Raw genomic sequence first — 10,887 nt, forward strand, 5'->3', positions numbered from 1 at the left:
TTGGAATGGTGGCACAGTGAGGAGTCTGGGATCCTGACAGTCTGTGGGCATGCAGCTGGATGGGGGTTCAATCCCTGCTCAGTCTCTGCAGAATTTGTACATTTTTTCTGTGCTTCTGTGTCTTTCCACCGGTTATCTTTCTTCCCGCAGTCCAAAGATAAGTGTTTCAGGTGGGTTGTTGACTCCAAATTACCTGTTTTTGTGTTTGTGTGTGTGTGTGTGTGTGTGTGTGTGTGTGTGTGTGTGTGTGTGTGGCGGAGGGGGGGTTACCCGGAGATGGATTGGCACGCTGTCCAAGGTGTACCCTGGCCTAGTACCCTGTGTTTCTGGGACAGCCAACAAACTGCTGTGATCATGCCTTGGGAAATGCAGTTATTGATAATGACTGAGATTAACTGTAAAAGTAGTTAGAGATTAACTGTAAAAGTAGTTACTGCTCAAAGTGATAAATTTTACACAAAATGTGTTTTTGCTTGGGTGATGCTTTTGTCAAAAGTTTCGTATAGTCTTTGGTCTGTTCATACAGCTAGGTATGTTAACTGGAGTAAATTCACATTGTTCAAGGGAACAGATGAGTGGCAGACAGTGAATTTGAAGTGGCATCCTTCAGGAGGGAGGTTAGAGTCTTAACTACAGTAGGCTACTATACACATGGGTTTTTTTAGTTTTAATTTCATAAGTTTTTAGTCTGAATTTCATAAAAATAAAACTAAAAGCTTCATGCCTACAGGAAAGCCTGTGTTGATTGTGTAACAGCAGAAATCAATTTCCTAGTAAACTGAATACATGTTATTTACTGGGTAACCTTTTAAAAGAAAACTTTGGCAAGTGCAGAAGATCAGTCTGGTAAATGGTGTCACGCAGTGCTATAACCAAGCAAAACAGAAACACAGCTCGGGAAATTCAGCACACTGGAATGAAGAGCAGCGCTATATGAGGGATCCCCTTCCCTCCTCTTTCAAGTGTTTGGTAACTTGAAAATAGTCTTAGTGATGCATAATAGCCTCAGCAGGAGCTGTGCTCTTTAAACAAGTATTCATATTGACTTTACTGTATTATGTCGTATGAAACTCATAATGCTCAAATCTGGAACTATCACTATGACAACTATAACTGATATTGGTACTTTTTCTTCTGAGGTGTATCTTTGCTGGGCACCGTACATTTACCTGTCTTACCTGTGAGGGTTTGGTATAGCCTCCCATTCAGCTGAGTAGCCTAGGAAAGGAAAATGTATCGCTGGTATGTCTGAAATTAGATATAATGATATTTCAAAAAGGGTAATATAAAATAGAACCGAAGGAGAACAGGAATAGGCTTAATTTGTTACCAGATGGACGGGTTTTTTGAATTAGTCACATATAATCTGTCTTCTGTACTGAGTACTTCATGAAATGGGCTTAAAAGTAAAGTACTGGTAGAAGAGTTGAATTTTTATGTACAGTATACAGCAAGTGGAAAATTCGGTCTGGAGAAAGGATGGGACAGTATGAGCACAAACACTTCTCACTGAAAAAATAATGTAAGCATTTATTTAAAAAAAAACCATATATATATGTATATATATAGCGGGTGCGATGGCGCAGTGGGTTTGGTCGGGTCCTGCTCTCTGGTGGGTCTGGGGTTTGAATCCTGCTTGGGGTGCCTTGCGGCAGACTGGTGTCCTATCCTGGGTGTGTCTTGGGACAAGTGGCTTCAGCCAGTGTGTGTGTACTGAAATACATATATATTTGTATATGTTTATATATTATAAATAAATATATATACTCAGATGGACTGGCGTCCCGTCCTGGGTGTGTCCCATCCCCCTCCAGCCTTGCGCCCTGTGTTGCCAGGTTAGGCTCTGGCTCCCCGCGACCCCATATGGGACAAGCGGTTTGGACAATATGTGTGTGTGTGCGTGTGTATATACTCATATATTATAGTCAAATATATTCTATGTATATCATGCGTATATATTATAAAGAAATATAATAAATATTTATACTCATATATTATAGTCAAATATTTGTAGTTGTATATGTATATATAATTACAAATCAAAATATATACTGAAATATATATATTTGAGTCTTCTACTGGTAAAACTATATACCGAGCTGCTGTGGCATTTTCCTCCAGGATAAGTGAAGTCCCTCTGTCTGTCAGGCATCACACTGATTTGTGAAGCGCGCACAAACACACACAGTTATGCATAAAAAGCCTGCATGTCTTGCCAGCGCGCCGGCCGGGTGAGATCGTGACGCTGCCAGCAGCAGCACGCGAAAGCCTGGAAAGGCGCAGTGACACAGAAGCTGAGTGTGAGACGCACTGCTGGACAAGGTAGACGTGAGTGACGGGGCGCTGAGCCACGCGGACCGAGGGTCACACACACTGACTGGCCAGTTCCAGGAAGCCACGCGCTCTTCCGTCGCGCACTTACTCTGCGCGGGGATGGAAGTCCCCGCTTGGCGGCGTTGGCTCCGGCCCCGCAGTTAGGGAGTTAGTCCCTCGGACAGACGGGGGGGTACTCGGCGGAGGGCGGAGGTCGCGGGGGCGTGGCCACGTCATCGCGTGACGTCACAGCAATGCAGCTACGCGGAGGAACGAGGTGGAGAGATGCGACGGCTGGCCGTCATTCTTCACGTGTGTCACGTCGCTGGCTGGACGCCCGGCGCTCAGTGAACGCTTCTTCTCCCAGGGGCTGGTGGTGGCAGGTCGAGAGGTCACCGGCGTCACCATGCGGCTCGACTGTGCGCTCCTCCTCGTGCTCCTCCTCGCGGCGACGCGGCTGGTGGCCGCGAGCCCCGAAGCCGGGAAGGGCTGCGCGAGCTGGGACCTGGCGAAGGACAACGTGAACAACGTGTGCTGCAGCCTGTGCTTCCCGGGTAAGCAGCAGGGGGCTCCGGCCGCTCCGGGGGGCAGCGCCCACCCCCGGCCCGGGTAACGGGTCGCGGGTCGAGCGCCACCAGCTGAGCTGGCAGCAGGACGGAACGTGAGAATAAGCCGAGGACACTGTGACTGTCAGTCAGCGTGTCATTTACTGTGCACGCAGTCATTAAGTAGTTTGTGTGAGGTCCCGTGTGTTTAGGACGACGAATCGTTGTGATTCTCAGTCATTCACTCACTGTCACTGTGTTACCGCGCTCCCGCGCGCGCTCGGTCACCGGGCGGCTTTCAGTTTGCACCGCTTTCTGTTTAAATGCCGTAAAGACTGACAGGAGCAGGATTGGATCGCGTGTTCCGCGTGTCTTGGATATACTGACACATTGATTGACATTGCGGGTTCAGATCAGGGAGAGCTGCTGGAAGAAGTGCAGTGGTGGAGAACAGATAGGTTCGAGTCCCACCTCCAGCTGTAGTACCCCTGGTGCAGCAAGCAAGGTACTTACCATGAATTAATACAGTAACTGACCCAGCTGTACAAATCATGGCTAAATCACTGCAGATCCTTTAACATTACTTGTAGTTTTGGAGGAAAAGCACCAGTTAGACGAGTCAATCAATGTAAATGGTGTGTGTGTGTCCAATAGGAAGGAGTGTGCGGAGCAGCAGAGCATCTCCATGAAGGACAGGAGGTGTTCAAAGTGGTACCTTCCTTTAGCTGAAATCAGAATTAAAATCTGGTTACATGGTGTGTGTGTTCTCTCTGGATTCCCTTCCCTGGGCTTTGCTGAAGGAACAGTGAAGATGAATCTGTTAGCACTATAATACTATTAGTACTAGTTAGTATATTGGTATTGGTACTGTGAATCTAATAGTACTAGTTAGTATATTAATATTAGTACTATGAGTATGTTAGTACTAGTTACTGTATTAGTACTGTAATACTATTAGTATTAGTTAGCATATTGGTATTGGTGCTATGAACCTATTAGTACTAGTTACTATATTAGTACTATGAATCTGTTAGTATTATAATACTGTTAGGATGTATTACGGACAGTCGGAAAAGCATTTCGCTGCACGTCGTACTAAGTATGGTTGCGTATGTGACAAACTGAATTTGAATCAGTTTGATCAAATGTAAGCTGACTTTTCAAATGGGTTCATCTTAAAACACGACCACCCTGCTTGAATTGCGGAGATGAGGTTTAATAAAAAAAAATCAAAACACGTGCTTGTGGAATTCCGAGATGTCAACAGAGAGACGGCAGCGAGGGGTGCAGAGCCATGAAGCACTGCTGTAGTCTCCATGTCTGGGTCACAGTCATGATGTGAAAGCTCGGGATTCCAGAACTGAAACCAAAAGCTTGTCCATATACAGTACTTGCATAAAAAGGACTGAGGACAGTACCTTAGCCCCATGGTGGTACTTTCCACAGCAGTCATGAGGGACACCACATATTTATAGAGAATTAACTCCTCAGGTGTCAGTGTGGGCCCAGCTATGACACTGAGTAAAATCTCACTGTCCAGTAACACAATGTTTCAAAACAAATGTATGACTTCTCAATATAGCACCACTTAATTTTATTCTACTTTAAATTCTGTAGAACAAAAAAAAAAAAAAAAAAAAGAAAACCTTATTTCACTTATTTAATATTATAGCTTCTCCGGTGACCTAAAAATCTTCTCTATCAATAGTTCTTTTGTTCACATTTATATTTTTATTTTCACTTGTAATTTGGAATTTTGGTTAGTTTTTTTTTATATTGTTACTTTATATGTACAATTGTTTCCCTTTTTCTTCTTAACCATACTACTTATACCGTAATGGTAGCGGTGGGCTCTTCGGTGTTAAACAGGAGGAGGTAAGGGGTCTTTCGCGTGTGTTTGCTTGCAGGAACCCGCCTAGTGCAGAAATGCGGCAAGAAACCCGAGGAGCTGTGCACCTCCTGTGAGAGCGGCACCTTTACCACTGTCCCCGGGGTAGAACAATGCCAAAAGTGCACAGAGTGCACAGGTAAGCCCTCGATACAAAGCACACACACACACGCATCATCTGAAACCACTTGTCCCAAGCGGGGTTGTAGGGAGCCGGAGCCTAACCTGGGAGCACAGGGCATAAGGCTGGAGGAGGGAGGGGACACACCCAGGACGGGACGCCAGTCCATCACAAGGCACCCCAAGCGGGACTCAAACCCCAGACCCACCGGAGAGCAGGACCCGGTCAAACCCGTTGCGCCACCGCACCCCCCATCACAAAGCTTCCGTGCTTATTGGGAACCAATGGCAAACAAAGATGTTATCTGGTGTGTCACTAATCTGTGATGTGATTTAATGTATGTGATCGGTGACAGTGGAAAGACTGGGGCGTCGTTGCACAATCAATAATGATGATAGTTTAACGATCTTCCTGCCCCCACAGTATCCTCTTAACAGCACTGGGGCTTGAAAATAAGAGTAAAAAGTGAAAATAATTATTATTAATTTAGCTGCTGCTTTTTTGTTTGTTTTACAAACTGACAATGTGAGGTTTGTATATTAAGCTACTTACTATGACTTACCTCTCACACACATTGTCTGAAACCGCTTGTCCCAAGAGGGGGTCGCGGTGAACCCGAGCCTAACCTAGCAACACAGGGTGTAAGGCTGGAAGGGACACACCCCGGACAGGACGCCAGTCCATCACAAGGCACCCCAAGACTTGAACCCTACACCCACTGGAGAGCAGGACCCGGCCAAACCCGCTGCGGCACCGCACCCCTATGACTTATCTGCCGCCCCATTTTACATACAATACATTCAAATTGAACGTTCCTGTGTCAGTGGCTTGTCTCTTTGCTTTAGAAACCGCACCCCTGAAGGGTGTGTCTTATTTCTCCTGTTTGTGAATGATCTTTTTATCCAAAGTGAACCCATAGAAGTCAAGATTCACTGGTGCTTTCCAGGTTTTGTACCACAATTAAAGGTTATCTGCCCATGTTCCTCCAGGGATTTGACTCCTTGAGATATTCAGGGTATGATCTTGTCTCCTTAACCACCACACTCCCATTAGGCAGCTATGCTGTGGATGAGTAGCAGTTGCTTCATTGATGGGCCACAGTCTTTGTTCACTGCTCAGTGTATGGTAAACATTTACCCTGTTCTGCAGAGTTTCAGCAGGTGCAGAAGGCCTGCACCAGCACGCATGACACCGTGTGTGTCTGTCAGAAGGGATACCGCTGTAGTGACCCCAAGTGCTCCTCCTGTGAACTTCAGTGTCCCGAGGGACAGGAGCTTGTAGGAGGTAAGGACAAAGAGGAAACGCCAAACACTGACAGCGAAGAGGCAACAAGCAGAGGCTGAGACAGGATCCTGCACTTTAAACAAGGTGTAACGGAACCTCGGTTTATGTAGTTACTCTCCATTTTCGCAAATCAGTCGTCGAACACTTGTGCCGCTTTGGCTCACACAAGCTGTGCGTGTAAATGTGAACGTGAAGGGATGATCCTAAGGGGATATGCATTTGTGCACAGGCTCTTGTCAGCCCTGCCCAGAGGGAACCTTCCAGAATGGGACCCAACGGACATGCATCGCGTGGACGAAAAAGTACTGCGCGCTCGACACCAAAATGAGTCCCCTCTCCTGGCCAAAAAAATAGCCATAAATACCATCTACCTCCTCTTGCAGGTGTCCCAACCCGGATCACCATGTGGTGGTCAAGGGCAGTCCGACCCATGACATCGTCTGCGGCCCGGTTTCCGACGAGCATTACGGTACGCGCAGCTGCTGCGCAACCAGCTGCCACCTGTTTCTGAACACTGATCCACGGACCACTGACCAATCGCTCTCTCCCTCTCGGTGTGCGTGCGTCTTCTGTTGATGCAGGGTGGATGGTAGCGACTCTGGTCATTAGCTCTGCGCTGTTTGTCATACCCATTGTAGCCTATGCGCTTGGTAGCCATATGAGGAAGAGGAGGCTCTATGACCAGCAGCTGCCTGAGAAACATCTAACAGGTATGCCGTTTTCTCCAAAAATCACAGTATAATCACACACGTTCCCAAACCGGCGGAGGCCATGAGTAGCATCGCAGTGGATCCTCATCCTATCCCCACTTGTTCCGGAGATGAGGCTGGATAATGTGTCCATAACCTGTAAAGTACTACTGGTACTGTGTGCAGTGTTGTCACTGTACTGTATTATTGTACAAATGTATCAGTGATAGAGTACTTTAATATAGCCCCACTCTCAAGCACTGTGCCAAAAAAATACATTTTTCTGAACTCAATAGCATGACGTCCACGACATTAAAAATTCCAGCGATAATGAGTAAATATCGTTAAAATTATAGCACGGACTGTACAGTATTAGCCTACACTCGGGATCTTTCGACCGCCTGTCAGCAAAAGTGAATCTGCCAGATGTTTTTATTGCTCACGGCAAAGCCATAAAATCAAAACGTCAGATGAGGACGACCCACGGATTTTGACCCGAGTCGATGTGCAATTTGGGGATTTTTTTGAAACCGTCAAGAATAGATACTCTTCTGAAATGCCACGAACAGTTTGACGCGATTCATTACGCGTTATTATGGCGATGCCCTCGGCCGAGCTGAGCGAGCGCAGTTGGCGTTTTGCTCCGATGTTCAACTGCGGCACTCCGTGATCCTCATGGGTTCCCGAACGCGTCCCGTTTTCCTTCCAGATCCCTCGAGGGCCGAAAGGAGGCCGGTGCAGGAGCACTGCTGCCTCCCTCAGCAGGAGCAGGGCAGCGACCTGTCCTTGGACTCCCAGGACTCAGACGGGAAGCTGGTGAGCTACCCCTGTTTGCTAGGGGCTGAGGAAGTCTGAAGGGCCCCCTGTGAAGAGCAGCCCATGGTGTCGATCCGCAGCCCCCGCCACGCTGTCATCCAGGCCTCGCTCGCACCGAGTCCATCAGCAGGAGCTCTCGAGATCTTTTGTGTTTTAACTGGTGCGCCTTTCTGCTAGTCCAAAGGATGTCCAACCTTCCTTTCCGTTTCAAGCTACCCAACGCTATAGCGGTTCCCAGTTCTTTTGTCAAGATCCGAGCCATTGGTTGGCACTCTGGAAAAAAAAGAGCAGCAGCCTCTGTGTTGAGGCAAATGAGAACGTACTGAGAACTTAGGGATTTAACTTGAATTTTCTATGAGTATTGATTTCCAATACGTTTCCATGGTTTATTTAAGGGTATTTAACGATATTCCTGGAAAGCGGAAGCGTTCTGCTGTTTTTCCGCTAAAATGCGTGAACTTACTGTTTTTGTTTTTTTTTTTTTATTTAAATTTTAAAAAGTATAGGCTCTTCATTGCATTAAGAAGAGCTGGAGCACTTGTTGGATTCTGTCCTCTAGGACCAAAGTGGAGTAGCTCTTGTTAACATTTTCTGTACATATTTAGTTGTATATGTTGGATGTGTTCCCCCCCCCCCCCTTTGGTCTAAATCATCAGGAATGGAAACTAATGAACTTTGACACTGCCGAACAAGCGATGCTACAGTTGTACGGAGTCAGCATCTAATTTCTGCGACGTTTTCACAACCCTCGTAAGCGACCTCCGCGCTGGGATTTCGGCTTGCGGGTACGTTGGCGAAAGGCAGCTCGAATTATGACACTGTCACAGTAGGCGTGCAGTGACGTGAACCACAACCTTTTTGTAGTGGCCTTGCACCTGCCTACACCCGAGGGTGAGTCAACGGTTCAGCTCTTTGTTCCTGTAAAACATCATGTTTTCCCCCCATTCTTTACTCCGATCCTACGAATTTGACTTTTTGAATTAAATATCAGCTGAATCAGCAGCTCGCGCTGCTGAGGAAGTGCCCTTCGAGGTCGAGGAACCTCCAAAAGAGGGTTGCCTCCGAGCGTTCCGGTTGTGTAACTGAACTGTAGCAGGAACTCGGGTTCCCAGTTCTGGAAAGATGCCAAGTGAGCGTTTATTAAAAAGCTTGGTGGTTTCACCCCTCGAGGAGGACGGGTGTGATGTACTCTTCTGCAGTATTCAGTATTTGTAAATAACTTTTAGCTCAGTAAGCATCTGTGGAAGTCTTTTTTTTTTACATTTGATATACTGTATATTCTAGGTTTTCTCTAAATACTCTGAACGTTTTTTTATTCTCAGGTTGTAGGTGCTCAGCACAGATTTGGCTAAACAGAGCAAAGAATTTTTTTTTTTTTTTGATGATGATGATGATGAGAAAATTGGCTTGACAAATCTATTTCCTGATGTAGTTCTGGATGTTTGGGGTGGAAGAACAGACATCCAGAGACCGACAGTCTAGGGGCGTTTCCTAGCCTACCTGAACACCTATGGTTCACAAGCTGAAACACAAGCTTACCTCACTTACTGCTTATAGCAAGAAGATATAAAATGGTCCTAGGGTAAGGAGAACCAAGCAACTGCCACAATGTGGATATTAAATTCTTGTTCCAGTAGGACAATGATCTGTGCAAAATAATCAATCATATGCAGCACATGTAATATAGATGTATTACAATAAAAAGTACATTTGGGTAATTTTTTGTTTTGTTTCAATGTTCTAGTTTTTAACAAAATAGAAAATGTACTAGTTTAAATATTTTGTACAATTTTAGCACTGACTTTGTAGCATATGATGTTAAATGAACGAACTGTGATTTTTGCTATGCGCTAACCATGGCTGAAGGGTCGCTTAAAATGAGGAACTGGAAATAAAAGAGCCGCAATCTGGCAAACTACCGTGCTCTTTACACAAGGCATTCTGCGAACTTTCCCATTTGAGACAAGCTTAACTTTTTTTTTTCCTTTTTTAAGGTTTATTAATATGGAATTGCTTTGATGTATGCTGTAATAGATTTCTTATGTATGATTTATTAAATTATTCTTTCAAACTGCCAACTGATCCATTTGCAATTATCTCTGTCCATTCGACAAAATGCATATTGATCGGTTCAAGAATATTATACTCACACAATGACTTTGCCAAGTCTTTAGCGTTAACACCATTTACTTTTATACAGGAGAACAAAGACAACTGGACCTTAAAACACGAGTTGCAATTCATACACAAAACCAAATGCAAATTTTCCAAGAGCCTATTGTAAGAGCTACAAGCTTTTGCGAATGCAGTGTTTTTCCTAGCTTCGTACACAGCAGTGGGTTTTTTTTTTTTTTTTTCCCCTCCTCCAACAATCCACATTAAACGAAGCTCAGCAAAGACCCTCGGCCATCGGGCAGTCCAGCTAAACTGAGCTCAAGTTCATCCTCCGTCCCGCTCGGCATCACCACTGTAGGCCACAGGTCACGTGTGACGACCACGCTCCGCTGTTGGGATTAGTAGATGTCGGGGTGCATCGTGGCCTCGGCCGTCCGGCTGGACGCGGAAACACCTCCCTGCTTTTCTGAGGCTTAGTGTGGATGGAGGAGGGACTCCCTGAACCCTAGTGGTGCCCAGGTAGTTGAGCACACAACTCAAAGCCTTACACTACTGTGATGGGCAGCGCTCCAAAGAGGAAGTGTGTATGTGTGCATGGGCATTTGCAAATCCCTCGCTGTCTAACGTAGTGTTTTCAGTTTGGCATAAAGTGCAATGACTGTAAAAAGGAAGCGTCATATATACTTACAACAAGGAAACAAAGTATTTATCATTAATAGTCGCCAAGATTTATACAAGTACGTCCTATACGCTCACGAGTCGCACGTTTCCCTTTCAAAGGTTACAAGCCTGTACAAAACATATGTAAACATACACAGCATATGCAGACAGTACATCAGCATAGCTGTTCTCAAACATAAAAGCAAAATGTGTCACATGATATGAAATAAAACTACGTTTAACCAGCGAGAGAGAAAGAGAGAAACGAAACGGCTCCGCTGACTCTGACGGACATGGCGCGTGGTTATTTCGGGCGCGCTAGGTATTTCCACAACTCCAGCGAGCTGAGTCATTCACGTGACTAGCGGGAGCGTGGGTTCGACAGGCCAGCGCGACGAGCCGTGGCTGCAAACAGAAGCGTGCTTCGCGCGCAGACATTACAGACAGCATGAGGGA

At 45.8% G+C, this 10,887-nt stretch overlaps 1 protein-coding gene across 1 annotated transcript; it reads left to right on the forward strand.

Moving 5' to 3' along the window:
• Nucleotides 1-2,599: 2,599 nt before the first annotated feature.
• On the forward strand, nucleotides 2,600-9,753 carry tnfrsf9b (tumor necrosis factor receptor superfamily, member 9b). Its single transcript, XM_029248081.1, has 7 exons — nucleotides 2,600-2,867; nucleotides 4,766-4,885; nucleotides 6,017-6,151; nucleotides 6,381-6,453; nucleotides 6,535-6,620; nucleotides 6,733-6,861; nucleotides 7,550-9,753. Exons 1-7 carry the CDS (start codon nucleotides 2,720-2,722, stop codon nucleotides 7,693-7,695), a joined length of 837 nt encoding a protein of 278 aa, XP_029103914.1. The 5' UTR covers nucleotides 2,600-2,719; the 3' UTR covers nucleotides 7,696-9,753.
• The last annotated feature ends 1,134 nt before the right edge of the window (nucleotides 9,754-10,887 follow it).

This window comes from Scleropages formosus, chromosome 2, assembly GCF_900964775.1.
Source record: "Scleropages formosus chromosome 2, fSclFor1.1, whole genome shotgun sequence".
NCBI classification, from domain to species: Eukaryota; Metazoa; Chordata; class Actinopteri; order Osteoglossiformes; family Osteoglossidae; genus Scleropages; species Scleropages formosus.

Bases quoted from the DNA above. Each gene is read 5' to 3' on its own strand.
- tnfrsf9b (XM_029248081.1), top strand. From the start codon at position 2,720: ATGCGGCTCGACTGTGCGCTCCTCCTCGTGCTCCTCCTCGCGGCGACG. The intron at 2,868-4,765 runs GTAAGCAGCAGG...GTTTGCTTGCAG, and splicing joins CTGCAGCCTGTGCTTCCCGG to GAACCCGCCTAGTGCAGAAA. The intron at 6,152-6,380 runs GTAAGGACAAAG...ATTTGTGCACAG, and splicing joins GGGACAGGAGCTTGTAGGAG to GCTCTTGTCAGCCCTGCCCA.